We start from the raw sequence: 15,962 nt of genomic DNA, 5'->3' as shown, positions 1-15,962 counted from the left end.
ACATAGATTTTTTTTTTCCTGATGATGACAGGGAGCCCATCTGTAATACAATTGTAAAGTGGTTTAAAAAAATGACTTAATATTTGCACCTTCAGGGTATATGTCTGTCAGCACTTTTTATTCCTTAAAAGAAATGAGGCCTGCACTAATTAAAAATAAAAATTAAAAAAAAAAATGTAACAAACTGCTTAAATGGCTTTGGTGTTAAAACCAGACTTTTTAGGAGGCCCTAAGTATTAAGCTGCAAAAACACAACCCCTACTGCGAGCAACATACCTGAATCACAAAACAAGTTCTTACACCTGAAAAGAAGAAAACCACTTCACCTTTGAACAATGTCTTTATTATTAGACCTTTAAGTTATAAACACCGAGAAGTGCAGTACAGGGCAAATGAAAGAGGGAACAGTTGGCCTCCAGCTCCATTTTGTCTTTTGCATGAGTTAGTGCATAGAATTAAAAGCTTAACAATAAAAATATCAAGCGAACATTTTAGCATAAGCTGCCTTCTCTTTCTCCTTTTGGGCTTTTATCTTCTGCTTGATTTTGAGTGTTTCCGTCTGGATAGCTGTTCAAAAAGAAAATCCATGACACACTGTCTTTAGGTTACATTAGGTTTCCGAATATGTCAAGAGCAGGGCTTGCTGCTGTAAATTACTTGTATTATTTTGCACACTACATTTGTACACTAAACTGCGTTTGATCTTCTGCTAGGTCAGATACCAGCAGCAAAAATGTATAAAAACAGGTGTTCCATCTCAGTGGGCTCTCTGCTCAATAAATCAGCTTCTAAGTTTCAACAGTTATTAGAAGCCACCATTTTAGGCATCACATTGGTATGATTTCTTACGTAAGTATTACCCTGGTTGCATTCCTAAAGTATAGGATCAGTAGAGAAATAGCTTTATTTTACCTTTGTCTTCAGGGGCTATTTCGTGAGCCTTCTTAAGATCAGCCTTAAATAAAAACAAGTATAAATGAATGTTCCGGTGAAATATTTAGATATACCAAAAAAAAAAAAGGTAAATATTGTAATCATTACCAGTGCCTGATCGAGATCTTTTATTCCCTGCCATCCTTGAGCCCGTCTGTAGAGAGCTTTAGTATTTGCTGGATCTATTTCAAGAGCCTGTAAATTTAATAAAATTGTCACATTAACATTTAGTATACTTCACAGCCTCCCATCTCTGCAAATGGCAGTTCCCACCAGCAGACAATCTCCCTATTTGATTTGAGGGCGAGCTGTCAAAACATGAACTGCAAAAAGGGATGCTGTAATGGAGCACACTGAATGGCTATCTGATCATTTGCAGTACTGCTGCACCACAAGTAGGCTTCTGTCAAGGGCCAGCATACATTACGATGAAATAGAACCTGCATCGATCGATACAGCTGTCAAAACCTGAGCTGCAGCAGCAGCTTCGCTATCCTAACCTTGATGCTCACTGTTCTGCTCTGTATTGCAGCTCCTCCCTTCGTACCAAGAAAACCCTCTACATCATAAAGAAAACGGGATTTTCTGTAAAGCTTTTTTCACTGTAGGATAGAAAGATGCAAGCGCTCCATCTTGTGATTCAGGAACCTTGTCAAGTTTGAGGTATCATGCCATTTCTAACACGAATGGTTTCACTAATGTGTATGTTCCAGTTCTTATATGACAATACCAAAACAGGAAATACAGTGACCAGGTAAAGGGATTGTTCCACTAGTCGAGTCAGTCACTAATTATTTTTCTCAAACTACCTCCATTAATTTGGCTAGCTCCATTCTCTTCAGGAGCTTTTTCTTGCCTGTGAAAATCCCACTGTTTTTTTCTTACTGCAAAAATAGAACTATATTATACATTTTTTTTTCAGTTTTAAGAAATAAAAAGTTGTTCGATGATTAGAGGAAATCTGTGTGAATGTGGGGCTTTGTTAGTTTCATTCATTAACTTTAACTCATTAATTAAGAATTCTAGATGCTAGAAGCTGCATCTAAATTTTTTAAAAACGCTTCAGTATTGGCTGTTTGTGTAAAGCATTGCTCTGAGAGCTTGTCTTGAGGTATCTGCTATAAGGCCTTGAACCTCTTCTCTGCCAAGAGTTAAAAACTTAGGTGTCTGTTCCAGGTGCACAGAGCATTCTTCATTTTCAGCTGGACCAAGTGTGCTTACAGCTATTTTAACATGAGGTTTGTTTGAACAGGTTCAGCTCTCTGTAACTTCTTATTTACACCAAACAATGCATGTATTACAGATTGTTAATTAAAATATATATTTTGGCCTTAGGAAATCATCACTGAAACCATAAAGTTTATCATCAACGATTACTTGAACTCTACTAGTTAATCTTAGAAACTGGCGGTCTAATTAAAACACTGATACTCAGTTTAACACTTGTTATGATACCTAAGCTAAATGCAATACAGATGGCTACTACGCCTAGGGACTTGCCTTGATCTAACAATTCTATAATCTTAAAAAAAAAAAAATCCACATTTTTAAGTATTAGGATTATCAATTTCTGTGACATTTAAATGCTGTTTCAGTCAATCATTTTCTAGAGGACAGATGCCATGTTACACTTTTTTACCCCTACATTTGTCCATCTGAGGACACGGGTTTATGAATGTTCGATGCAGAACACTGCCAGCAGCCTAGAATGCAAGCCAGCTCTTCACAGATCCCTCACGTGCAGATCAGTTGCATTTGTTTCCTTCCTTTTTTTTCCCCTCCACCAGTTTCCTTTCACCACTGCTCTACCTGAAAGGGCTTTAATTGGAAAATTCATTTCAGTAAATAAAATTCAGACCCATCAGATCTGAAAACAAGTAAAATGTTTTGCTTATACTAGTCTTCCAGAAAAACAATATTCTTCTTTCACTGAAGACTCTTTGTAATTTAAACATTAGCTCTCTTTTTAGGAAACAAAACTGACAGTCCCAGTATGTATTTTTTCTGGCAGTAAGCAGCAGAAGTTTTGCTTTCAAATTCCTTTTCAATTTTAAAATCATTTCAAAAAGCCACATACCAGAAGGTTTGTGGTAACTTCACAACCAGCCTTCCACCTTATACTTTCAAACCTTGAACTTGTCAGAAGAACTTTAAAAAAACTTTGCAGTTTCAGTCTCCGTTCTTGACATAGGCCAATTGCTAATCAAATTACTTAACACTATATTTACCTCTGAACAACTGTCAATGGCTCCCTGCCAGTCCGACAGTTTTAGCTTACAAGCGCCGATGTTTAAAACGCAGGTCAGCCCAATGGTCTTCAGCTTTGGCTTGTCAGCCTCTTCTGCCACCATTTCAGAAGCTTCTACATACCTGGAGAAAAACAGGTTTACAAAGAGTGTGCGTTAGTGTTTCAAGTTCTGTTTTCTTCTGCCCTGAGCTATCTTTCCACAGGTGAGTGCAAGCTGGCATTTGTAATGCAGTTTCAATTCCACCATTACAAGTATTTATTTGTATTTGTGTATTTAAAAAGATGAATCAGTGAATGTTTTGCTGTAGCTCAGTAAGTATTAGACCAAGGGTTAAATACTCCTGTCCCTTTACTGTACTGATGGCATCCTTTCTTCTTAGACAAATGCACTATGCTAGACAGCATGAAACCATTAGAATTTATCTCAGTGCTTATTCCCAACATAGTGTTCATCTGTGGCAAAAAGCAATGCCACTATAGCACCTTCCACATTTGTGGGAAGCTTCATCTCTTCTTCAGTAAGATTTTAGTTAATTTAGGCATTTATGGTGAAAAATTAAAGTTAACTTTACTTTGTAAAGGCAAGAATGTTATTGGCATTAACTCCACTTGCTTTCCAGTGACGACTCAGAGGTGCTTTTTCCTGAATTTAAAAACTGACCCTAGTTCAGGACCAAGCCCTATCGTTTACTGCATTGCTGCCTCGCAGGTAAACTGGCAGACAAATTGTATCTCATTCTTCTTAATTTACACTGTGTTAATGCTGGCAGCTTTTTATCTCAAGTGGCAAAGGCCCGTTGTGGATATAAAAGTTATTTTAGGCATTACTTATAGAACTTCTATTGTTTTAATTAAAAAAGAGCAAGTTTACCAAAATCATGTTCACGTACACTCACATTTTAAGCATGCCATGATTAATGCAGTTTTTGCAGATTGGTGCTTTTAGAGTTTTAATTTTGCATCCCTATCTTTTGAATGTTGGATGGTTTGTATACAGTCTTGGAGTACAGAAATAAGCAATACTTAAAATGTAAGTTAGACATAATCCCAATGATTTGTCCACTTGCTGGGCATCACGCAAGAAATGAGGACCAGAGGAGAGGAAAAAAGGGTAAGAAGCTATGGAAAACAATACAATAGTGAGTTATGTTCAAAACAAATAGAATGCACCTCTGGTATTTATAAATCACGCCAAAATATGACAGACTTCAACTTCTAGAAACAAAATCACAGCTTCCAAGGCAAAGAAATCTGTAAGATGAATATGAGCGGAGACAAGGGAAAGTAATACATTTTGGACAAAAAAGTATAAATTCTGATATAAAAATAACTGGTTAAGCAGCAATAAGATAAGAAGAACTGAAGGTTATAATAGAATAAAAGCATTAAAGAATACACAATGCAACGCTGATTAAAAAAAAAAGTAAAACCACCAGATGGTTTGTTTGCTAGGCAAGTTGTACAGAAGACATGGGAGATGCCCCCGATAAGAGCTACTCCTGTCAGTTCCAGAGAAGTGCCAACCAAAATACTGCATCCTACATGAAGTATTAGACTTCAGGGAGAACATTAGGGCGTGTCCATTCAAGTATGAAAACACAACCCATAAAGAAGAGCTGAACAATCCAATTTGTCTAGTTCAGAAAAGCTACTATGCATTCCATCTGCTAGGACAAACAATGAGTATCAACAAGAAGCTGTTTACACAACTGGAAGAGCCTTCATTGGCTCATCAGCTTAAGAGTGAGCAAGACAATGAGTTGTGAGGGATGGCGTAATTTTACCTGATACTTGGTTAGTTACTTGAAGATCTACTCCAGCCTTTTTTCTGTATGATTTCTCAAGCATTTACATACCAATCCTATTTATTTCAGGTTTTAAGTTGTACTATGAAAGGATTTTTGAAGGCAGAGGGAGAGGTTGCATCTTGGGTTAATTCTCTGTATGGATTAATTTTTATGCTTCAGAAAGACAGCATTTGTTTGAAACCTAATCAGTTAAAACACAGCTGAAGCATTAAATATGCCTGAATGCTTTTTCTTTCCTTATTGTCACTGCTCATTAACCAGTGATCATAAAGAAGGCAGGAAAAAAGGTCAGTATAACTTTAAGAAGTTAACAGGAGAACCACATACACATAAAGCAAAACATCATCAAAGAAGAAAGGAGCAGTATGGAGACAAAGATCATGATTTTAAAGGCAAGTCTGAATTACACATGGAGACAGGACAAGGGCACAATGCCTCAAAACAAAAATAATAACGAATTAATAAGCGTCACATTTGGGGGTGCTCTCTCTTGAGCTTACTCATCTCCTAAACCTACTGCTTATTTGAAATCCGAGAAGTATCTCCCTCCCTTCCTCTCCAAATACACGGAGTACTATTGTGCTTTTCTTCCCAGTTATGTGCCAGCACAGCAGCAGCATTAATAGAGGAGCATTTATTCAGTTCAAAACAATACTTCTTGCCTATAGCTCTTAGCCTAGCAGTAAGTAGAAGACCTACTTGTATCAGTAGCTAAAAAAAAAAACGTTTTCTAGACTCTAACATCTACTTTTTAAAACAGAAAAAAAGAAAAAAAAAAACAGCAACAGGCATTTTTAAAATGCACATATAATTGCTTGATATCAGAATTAATTTGGATTACAGGAACTACCTCATTTAATGATGATAGCCTTACCGTAAACTTTTACTATACTTTTTAGCTGCCATTGCCCAATTTTGCGATTTGAAGAAAGTATTTCCTATATTCTTTATGTCTTCTGCTATGGCCACAATCTTGTCAACCTAATAAATAGATGGAAAATATAAAGTATAAATTTACTTACGAAAAAAATCTTGGTTTATTTTATATTTAACAGTAGGATCCCACGTCCATTTTCTTTCAAAGATCTCAGGAGTATTCCAATTTTAGATAAATACTAACTTCAAACCACTTCTGTAATATTCTATACTTCAAGTAATGCAATAGTCTGAAAGATGAAATTACTAACGGGTTTTCTACAGCATAAAGAGTAAGAAAACACCAGAGACAACACAGCAGTACAACTCTTTCCCCTAAACGCTGCTACCCACACAGAAAGCTATAAATAACGGCGTTGACCATTATTCACAGAAAGGAAGGCATGCTAACAATGGAAGTATTCAACCAAGACTGCCTTATTCACAGGAATATTTCATCTGCTTCTCAAAATGATACTAGAGTCACCTGAAATCTGCACGTTCTCAACTGAAGTCATAGCAACACACATCTCTTTCTCTCAAAACACTTCAAACATCCATGAAAGAAGAAAAAGAAAACTGCCTGCGTGCATCAAATCCACCACTGCTATTTCCAGAATGGCATATACTTCAAGTGTTAAGTTACTTTTCCAGTGGCAAGAAACGGTTTATAGTTACTCTTGTCTGTACCACAGCTGCCTTCAGATCTGTCAGATGTATATATTGCCATTTGTAAAACTATCAGTTTACACTTCTACCCAACTAGAATTAATATCCTTGAAAAAAACTGATCATCACAGCAGAAGATGAATGTCACCACAGTTTCTGTGGTTAGTTTGTATAAACATGTTTAAAGTTAAGGGAGGCAGGCATCTGCCAAGCTCAGATCTAGACCACAGCAAATGCCATCCAAAAGCTCTGTCACCACATTGATGGCCAGATACAAGGAGTTTCTGGTTTCTAGCTGTAAGGTTTTTGCTTCTTACTGTTCTCTCCATTCCTAATTCTGTATTTAGAATCTACACATACATCGAGGCCCCCTTTTTATTCCCGTCACAGTGTTTGGTTTGCATGGTTCATCTATTCCACTATCAGGTTAAAGTAAGAAACTGCGTAAGAGCTGCTTTCACCAGCCTGCTCCCTAACTCTCGGCAACCACTCTTCCTTCAAACTGAAGGAAGAGAAAAGCAAACAACTACTGGGAACTGAGAGCATTTAGCATGGATGTACTAAAAATATTTTAAAAGCTTTATCCTTTATTATATTTAGTAAGCAAGGCAATTTTTAAAGGATGAATTATGTTAAAAGTTGTACAGAAAAAGTGTGCATGTACAATGCTAAGTTAGTCACGTCTGGGATGGAATTCTCGTATTTACTTTGGCACTACAGCACAAACAAAAAAATGGGTAAAAAGAAATGGACAGGAAAAAAACTATTGTGGTTTTAGTTATTTGGAAAAAATCAGTTGTAATTAGCACTGAAAAAAAAAGATTACAATCTCGTCCCCCAACATTCACTTTCGCAAAACTAAACATTACCACTTAATCTTCATTGATTTTTTTTAAAAAAAGGCTTAGTGAACATCACAGACGCCATGTAACTCAGATTGCTTACAAGTGTTGCATTCTGTAAAATAAGTACCTTAAAAAGAAAAATACTTACATCTTTTAAGTCTATATCCGAGTCTTCAGGAAAATCTGGATGAGCATCTCCAGAACCATCCTGGGGAACAATTCCCCAGTCATCTCCTTCCTTTAGCTCTCCACATTCTGCAATGACGCACAACTGAAAAATAAATAGCAGGTTTGCTTATTAAGACAACTTTGGAAAAAAAAAAAAAAGCCACAACTTGTATGTACTCTTTAAAACTCAGTAGAAATGCTTTTTCATCTGTTGTTTGGGTGCGTTGATTTCAGAAGCCCATCACGTAATTAGCCTATCCTCATCAAAAGGCTCTTATCACAGAAAGCACTGCCTCTGGGAAGCAGCCTTCCACCAACACCATACCCACGCTCTACAGGGGGGCTGGGAGCTGACAGCATGATGAGCTTCAGCAAAACACAAGCCATTGAAATTTCACTACTTTAGAGACAAGGGATCTTTCTCAAACTGCCAAGTCTTTTAACATTACAGAGGTCTTAATTTCTGAAGCAAGCAGAAACTGGCATGGCCTACGACAACAGTTTTTCCAGAAATAAAACTATTTCTGACCTAACATTCATAACAATCACTGATCAGGTAGGTAGGGTTTTGAATTCTACCTTCTAGTTCCACCTCAATGAAGTTTCTAAAATACTTCAAAATGTGTAACTGTTTTAATAGGTTTCAACCACAAAATAATTGTTTTCCCTTCCTAGTACTTTCAGGAGACATGTTTCAGATTCAAGAAATCGGACATCCTCTAATATTTAAACTAGGTACCAATGACAAGACTACAATAGGAGAGAATGAGAGGTAATGTTTCAATATTTTCCCCAGAGCAACGTGTTAAAAAACAGAGCCTTTTATTGCTTCGGAAATATATATTTAATCCTCCTCAAAAAAATAAAGGTCAAATCAATTTGGTGACTGCTAAAACTTAATATACTACAAGAAAAACCACCAGCCTTTGGTGCCGTGGGTTTTGCTTACCTTAGCAGGATTTTCTCCATTTACTTCGACGTTTTCTAATATTTTAACAACACCCATTCCTTTGATCACTTGGCCGAACACCACATGTTTCCCATCCAGGTGAGAAGTAGGCACCGTGGTAATGAAGAACTGGGAGCCGTTAGTGCCAGGTCCCGCGTTTGCCATGCTCAGCAGCCCCGGTTTGTCGTGCTGCACATCGAATCACAACCAACATAAACAAGACCTGTTATAACATCGTATAAAGAGCTCAGTGTCCTAGTGAGCAGAGCTACATGTGTGACTTGGCACGCTGAACATTTCCTGTCCGCTTCTTCAATCAATCCACTCCACAATGGTCAGCTACTGAGTTGGGATAGACCACCCAAGAAATAGGTATGTTTTCTCCTTTTTTTTTTTTCTTAATTTTTAATTACAACTAATGCTAGACAGCACTGGTCTGTAAACAAAGAGCCAAGGAACAGTAAGCTCTGGCACTGCCTTACACACGTGTTGACTGTAAACATTCAGAGGACAAGTCACAAACTTAGAGCCAGAAGTCTGGTGGCTCTGATCTTCACAACATTTACATGCAACTCCATTTCGCTTGGGACCGAGTCTCAGCAGCAGTCCCATGAAGTGAGTCATATTTATCAACAAAACTCCTGATAACTCAGGTGCATTTTCTTGCCATGAAATTGTTTTGAAAAACTTTGCAGATGAAGTATTTCTCCCATGATGTTTCTGCTTGTCATTTGGTAAGCTTACAAAACAAGTAAAAAAGTCTGGAAAAATCAGACTGAGAAATTCAAGGCTTGCAAAATTGGCATTGGTAACAACACAGCCTGGGGACTGAGTAAATTGGGTGTTTCACAATTGCACAGCCATTAGCTGGAGAAGTGACATCAAAAAAGTGGACTGGGAGTGACCTGTAAGCTAACCACTGGCAAAGTCTTGCCATTTATTCCAATTTACAGGTAACCAACAAACATGGACCTAGTGTACAGTATGGTAAGAGGCAGTTTTCTTCCCTTTCTGTCTGGAATACCCATTTTATATCAAGGTAGAAATAAAACTTTTTCTAAAAATGATTTAAAAATATAGAATACAAGCATTTATTCTTCAGAAGAAATGAAGAAAAATAAGTCAGTCTTATGTCAAAAGACAGACCCCTGCAGCCATCAACCAAATTGGATTTTGACATCAAAGAGAAGCCTGAAGAATGGCAACAGGCATTTTGAAGTTAATGCCAATTCCCCAAGAAACAAGGAAAGGTACAGGACAGATCCTGACACTAGCAGTGTTCAAAAATTGTACCTGTTTATTGTACCTGTTTGAATGCGTAAGGCACATGCAGCTACTGTCTCCCTGGTATCACTAGACATTGATTTTGAGCACAAAGAGGGCTTTGTAATTTCCTACTCTCACAGTGTAGCTCCTTCCTGCCATCCTGCAGCAGGGTGAACAAGCTGCTACACTATAAGAGACATGAAAGAGCTTGTTTAAAATACACATTTTTTTAATGTATAGAATGGATCCATGAACAGTTACATTGGTGCTATAATCAGTGAGCTCTTATACAGGAGTGGGAATAAATAATAGGGGGTAGGAGTTTCTGAAGTTAGCTCTGCCATTAAAGCCAACATCTCTTAAAACAACATCCTCAAATCCAGACCTACATACTCAAAACCCCATTTGTCGCTCTTTTACAATAGTATCCCTACCTCCTTCAATTGAAGAGAAATACTGTTTCAAATTAATTTCTGATGGTGCAATTAAAAAAATGTAGTCTACGGTTGCCCTTTCTGCTGTACTCCATAAAGACTCTAAGGACAAACTAGTAGGGGGCTTTCTTGCTGCATTCATTCCACTTCTTAAAAATACATTAACAGTGGACTAAAGAGCACTAGTGCTGAACTTGAAGAAAACTAAAAATCACTGAAAATTCAAAAACATGATGCAATTACTATTTTTAATATATTACCTTATAATGAAAGTTTTCATCTTCAAATTTTTCACCATAGATACTTTCTCCACCAGTGCCATTTTGATTTGAGAAATCTCCACCCTGGACCATGAACTGCTTAATAACTGTAAAAGAAAATAATTACAAAATATAGCAGCAAGGCAGGAAAGGCACTGCAGACCAAACAATTCAGAGACGAGCAATCCCAGACATCAGCACTGCGCCTAAATAAAATGCAAACCACCTTTTAGTTATCCTCACCCACACAGTCCTTTTCTATTCAGTGAATGTTATTTGAAATTTGATCCTTTACCTGAAAGCCACTTCAACCTATTTACAACTCACATTAAATTAGTTTTGCTAATTTACTGATGAATTTACATTGCAAATTTGTTGACAATGCATGGCAAACGATATCTAGAGATTAGGAGGATCAAAAAGTCAAAAACTTAGCTTCAGTCATTATTTCTTCAACAAATGCTCCACAATAACATTTACCGTTATTTCAAATACTGATAATGAAGGATTTCTCAGAACTTACTTCTATGGAAAGGGCATCCTTTATAATGGAGAGGTTTTCCAGTTGTGGGCCCTGTTCCCTTCTCTCCTGTGCATAACGCACGGAAGTTTTCAGCGGTTTTAGGTACAATGTCAGCAAATAATTCGAAGACAATGCGTCCAACTGAAATGACAGAAAATGAGAAAATGTTAAGTCCTGGCCTTGACACAGTGATTTATCGAGCATTACAGAGCAAAGGAAGTTAATGTTTCAGATTTTTTTGATCAAAAAGCTTATGTCAAGTATGTAAACCAACCTCATTCTCTTAACCTCCCATTTCACTGAAACGCAGTAATGCTGAACTTGCATGTGAATAATGGCTCTGTACAGTTACAGGTGCTACGAAGGAACCCTTGCACCTAAAAATGTATGGGTTTTAGCTGAAGGAAGTGAAACCTGGGAAGATCTCAGACCCTACAAGAGTGAATAGGTGGGTTTTGTGTCACGCTGATCTTGTCACAAGTGGCTCCTCACGGTGCTGTCCCCCCCTTGCTGCTGCCATCAGAGGATGCTCCCCTCTTCTCCTCAGCCTAACAGCCTCACTCTCCCGGACGCGGAATGTAAATATATTAATTCTAATTAGCACGGGAATGTAATCAGATGGCTGGAAGTCAGTACGACGCAGACCACCTCATCATCCTCACTCTTCACAGTAAGAGCACGGCGCTCCGGAGGCAGCACCCTGCCAACGTGTGCTCTGCAAGCCCACGCCTCCAGGCGCTGCCCTGCCGCCTTCCCCGTCGTTTTTTATCCCAACCCCATCCCCGTGCCCATACCGTCCAACACCCCCGGCGACGCCGCCACCAACACCCGCGGCTGCCGCCAGCCCGGAGGCCGTCCCGGCGGGGAGCAAATGGCGGCCCCGGGGCCGTGCCGGGCCGCAGCTGCCCCCTGCGCCGTGTGGGGCGGCTCTGCCCGGCCGCGGGGCTCCGCGGGGCCGCGTCCCCCCTCCCGGCGTCCCCCTGACAGCGACGGAGCTCCGCTCCCGGGGAAAGCAGGGCGAGAAGCGGCGCGCAGGGCCCGCGGGGGCCATGTTGCAGCTGTTCTCCCCCCCCTCCCTTCCCCTCCACACCGCCCCGGCCCACACCGCCCCGCAGGCCGAAGCCCCGGCCCCACCTCGCTCGCCCCCGATGTCCACATCGAAGAAGGCGCGGGGGTTGCGGGGGTTGCCGGGCCGGGCGCTAGGGGACGGGTGCGACATGTCGCTACTGCCCGCGTTGCCTGCCTGCCTGCCTGCCTCCCTCCGCCCGCTCCGCCCACGGGAGGCGGCGCGGCCGCGGCCGGGAGGGCCCGAGGCGATGGGCCAAGGGAGAGGGCTTCGGGCGTGAGGGGATGTGCAGGCCTGGGGAGCTGGGGGAGGGCGGGGGTTTGGGGTTTCACAGGGGTTTGTAGTTTTATGTGAGCATCGTGTGCTGGCTGGCATCGTGAAGGCAGCGTAGGTCTTGAGGCAAAAGCAGAAGGGGCAGAAGAGTGCCGGGCTCTGGCTCTTGCAATATTGCAGCCCCCTCTGGAAATGCTACGAATCAAAGCGAGCCTTTCTGTTCCCTGCGCTTCTTTAAAAGCCAACCCAGCAACCTCTGTGTTCCATCTTTGATTCATTGTATCCTCCAAAGGCTTTCTCCCCTAATTCAGGTCATCTCTATAGGTTTGGACTTGAGCGTCTTCAAGCTGGTTTTCATCTCTCTCTCAGTATGTCCTCAATATCAAGCATGTCGGAGGGCAGCTGTAATTCCCAGATCGAAAGAAAATATAAAGTAGCATTGATATAAATAACCCTGTGGGCCATATACTGCATGGCGATCGCTTCCACAGCCGCTGTACAGATGTTGGACGGAGGAGGTGATCGGCACCGAGTGCTGTTGCATATCGCATCTGGGAACCCTTAACAGGAGGAAAAGTCATCTGCTACCATCTGGGAGCACTTAGTGAGGAATTAGTGGAACCACACTGCGGCATTTCTTTCTCTGAGCCAGGTTACACAGCTGTGTCAGGGATTTCACATGCACCACAGTGTCAAAGGCCACCAGGGCTTTGAGTCATGTGCAAGTCACCAGGCATCTGGCCATGGCCACAGGCTGACATTTCTTCCATCGTTACACTTAGCACAGGTGAGGTGCAGAGAGGCAGGAGAAATGGTCTCGGTGAGGCAGTACGGTCAAGCCATGTGAGAAGGGTCTCACCGAGATTTCTTCAGCAGGCATCACATCTCGCATGTGTCCTCCGCAAGAGCTGCTGGCAGCTTCCACTCTGGAAGAAGGAGTGATTCATTCTTCCAGCAGCAGACTTACGCAGTCCCTGCAGCTTTTTTCTGGCCAAGTTGGAAGAGTTTAGGTTCCAGAGTATTAATTCATGCTACAGTAGTTGCTCAGAAGTCCCAGTGTGTAAGGTACTTCAGAGGTGCAAAGAAAGAGGCAATCCCTATTCCAAATAGTTTTTCAATCTAACCAGACAGGACAGGGAAAGAGTAGGAGAAAATAAATATTTCCATGCGAATTTTAAGATGTGAGGTGAATGAGAGAGAAATTTAGGAACTTTCTCTGTGTTGTTAGGGGAGATTGGAAAATATGTGAACTGAATGGATGCCTCCCAAGCACTGCAGTAGTATAATTACTGTAATAATTTATATTTATTGACAGGTTTAAAAAAAAAAAAAAGCTATAGCACGACTTCTGTCAAGAATTTTCAGAGTGATTTTATGTTCAAATTAATATATTAAGTTACACACTAAATTGGTAGGTAAACCTCTTTGAAAGTCAGATTTACTTTATAAAATCCTCTAAACTCTGTTTTCAGGCAGTAAAATAATTGACTGTGATCCTCTAATGCTTTGTGATCTTGTAATTTAAAAACATTTCCGCTTACCAAAGTATCTCCTCTATTTAGACACTTCTGATAGTTTGCTTAGTAAATATTTGTAAAGCATTACATTGTAAATAGGAGCTACAGCTGAACTGCTTGTTAAACTTTTTAATTCAGATATTTATTTGTCTACGCATACAGCTTCGGCTACCCAGTAAATTAGTTGGAGTATTATCATTAGATAAACTCGTGTTGGGCGTGCTAAAACCTTGAAGCCATGGCCTTCAAGTGCAGGCCTCCCCTTTCTCTACTGAATAAGTTGCCCTTGCTAGGAGGGTGTGACGCTCCAGCTGAACACAGAGCGGTCAGAGCAGGGCTTCTTTCTGTGCAGCTCCCTCATATCCAGCCAGTTATAAGATCTTGGTTTTTTACCTCTTCCCTTCCTGGCTAAAGAAACTATCATTGATAAATGCATATGAATGCATATGTCATCCTAATATTTGTACTCTGAGGAAAGGCACCATGAGCACGTAAATTTCGTTATCACTCTAGCCTGTCAGATACCATTCCACAGAATAAAACGTAAAATAAAGATTATTTATAATTGTTGCTGATTGTGTAGGTTGGACAAACATATACACCTTCACACTAGGATTTTTGCTCATTATTTAGTTTATCTCTTTTTCACCTCCATAATGCATTTGAAAATAGAAGCTTTAAAATTTTCATTCCACCAGAAGATGAATGCTTTGTCTCGGTGCAGAACTGCTCTGTCTAGGGATATTAAAAGCCACTTTGGATTGTGTAAGAGTAATGGTATGTTTGTGGGTTTTTCACAGAATTGAGCTGTAACTTCAAAATACAGCCCAGCGGAGTACTGATGGGATCCAACTGACAAGAGACTGCAGCACACACATCATCGCCTTTTCAGAACAGCCATCAGGAAGCCTCCAGTGACGCAATTTTTGATAGCAGTTTGGGTAAGGGTGTTTTTGCTGCTGGCTGTAAAACAGAGCAGGCGCTCAGCCGTTCCTTTGCCATGTGACACGCACACACTGTGCATCATGTGCTGTTCCCATGTGACCTTACACACCAAGCCCATCACCTTTGTCAGAGAGACAGCAGGCAGGTTAGAGAGAAATAAATCTGGATCCTCATTATCCTCGTCTGCACCAAATCTTTTTCTGCATAAAGCTGAATAAAGAGGTCCCAGATTAAGCCCATACTGAGCAGTTATTGATGCTGAGCTGATTCCTCTAAGCTGAATTGAAATGCAATGTTAAACAAAGGAAGAACCATATGTTCTTGTCTCGCTATGTTTGAAGAAGAAAATTGTCTACAGCGCTGACATAATATGCCAGAAATTGAAAGAAAAGTTGGGCATGTAGCCATCACTAACTTTCAGATACGCTGATCCCTAAAGAAATGACTTAGATAAGAACCAAGTAAAGCCAGGAAGACTTTTTGATCTGTGTATTCTGGCTGTGCTTCGAGCATGTTTTAGAGGCAAATAGCCAGAGTAATGCTTGGGAGCTCAGGGTGTGAGGAAGCAGGGCATAGCTCAGGGAGCTGGGGGTCGGCCTCTTCTCACAGATAACTAGTGATAGGACTAGAGGGAATGGCCTCAAGTTGTGCCAGGGGAGGTCTAGGCTGGAAATGAGGAGACATTTCTTCTCAGAAAGAGCAGTCAGGCACTGGTATCGGTTCCCCAGGGAGGTGATAGTATCACCGTCCCTGGGGGTGTTCAAGGAAAGGTTGGACCTGGTGCTTGGGGACATGGTTTAGTGGGTGACATTGGTGGTAGGGGGATGGTTGGACCAGATGATTTTGGAAGTCTTTTCAAATCTTAAGTGATTCTGTGATTCTATGATTCTAAGCCACAAGTGGGAAGAAGGAAAGGCCTGGGGTGGTAGCTGGCCTCTGCCAGTGGTGCCACTGTGCTGGGTGGGATGCTGCTCCTGTAGCTGGGAATAAGTATATGATGCTACTTACTGTAGTTATCACTAAAAGGCATTAAAATATCCTATTATGATGGCTGTTCTTTATGATATAGAAAGCCTTTTTGTTCTGCATCTCATATGGGTAGGATGGAGTCCAAGATGAACCACGTTAGCACAGATTTAAAGA

The 15,962-nt window shown here is 40.6% G+C and overlaps 1 protein-coding gene and 1 long non-coding RNA gene across 2 annotated transcripts; both read right to left on the bottom strand.

The window, feature by feature from the left end:
• Window positions 1-340: 340 nt before the first annotated feature.
• Window positions 341-12,237, bottom strand: PPID (peptidylprolyl isomerase D). The gene is made up of 10 exons (XM_035325912.1): window positions 12,153-12,237; window positions 11,019-11,159; window positions 10,496-10,602; window positions 8,536-8,724; window positions 7,567-7,689; window positions 5,864-5,970; window positions 3,162-3,303; window positions 1,042-1,128; window positions 913-955; window positions 341-567 (listed from the first exon to the last, which is right to left on the bottom strand). The coding sequence occupies exons 1-10, from the start codon at window positions 12,235-12,237 to the stop codon at window positions 479-481; spliced, it is 1,113 nt and encodes a 370-aa protein (XP_035181803.1). The 3' UTR covers window positions 341-478.
• On the bottom strand, window positions 4,035-5,157 carry LOC118166762. The gene is made up of 3 exons (XR_004750712.1): window positions 5,070-5,157; window positions 4,389-4,965; window positions 4,035-4,353 (listed from the first exon to the last, which is right to left on the bottom strand). It is a non-coding gene; the product is annotated as an uncharacterized LOC118166762 (long non-coding RNA).
• Window positions 12,238-15,962: the final 3,725 nt, after the last annotated feature.

This window comes from Oxyura jamaicensis, chromosome 4, assembly GCF_011077185.1.
Source record: "Oxyura jamaicensis isolate SHBP4307 breed ruddy duck chromosome 4, BPBGC_Ojam_1.0, whole genome shotgun sequence".
In the NCBI taxonomy this organism is placed as follows: Eukaryota; Metazoa; Chordata; class Aves; order Anseriformes; family Anatidae; genus Oxyura; species Oxyura jamaicensis.
The sequence above is the reverse complement of the archived record's forward strand: the minus strand, read 5'-3'. Positions and strand labels throughout refer to the sequence as shown.

What these genes read in the sequence shown, in the direction of transcription:
- PPID (XM_035325912.1), bottom strand. Translation starts at nt 12,237, where the DNA reads ATGTCGCACCCGTCCCCTAGCGCCCGGCCCGGCAACCCCCGCAACCCC. An exon ending in ATGGAGAAAATCCTGCTAAG is followed by an intron (nt 7,690 to 8,535) that starts GTAAGCAAAACC and finishes TTTATTTTTCAG; the next exon opens with TTGTGCGTCATTGCAGAATG. An exon ending in AAGTATAGTAAAAGTTTACG is followed by an intron (nt 3,304 to 5,863) that starts GTAAGGCTATCA and finishes GTTTTTCTCCAG; the next exon opens with GTATGTAGAAGCTTCTGAAA.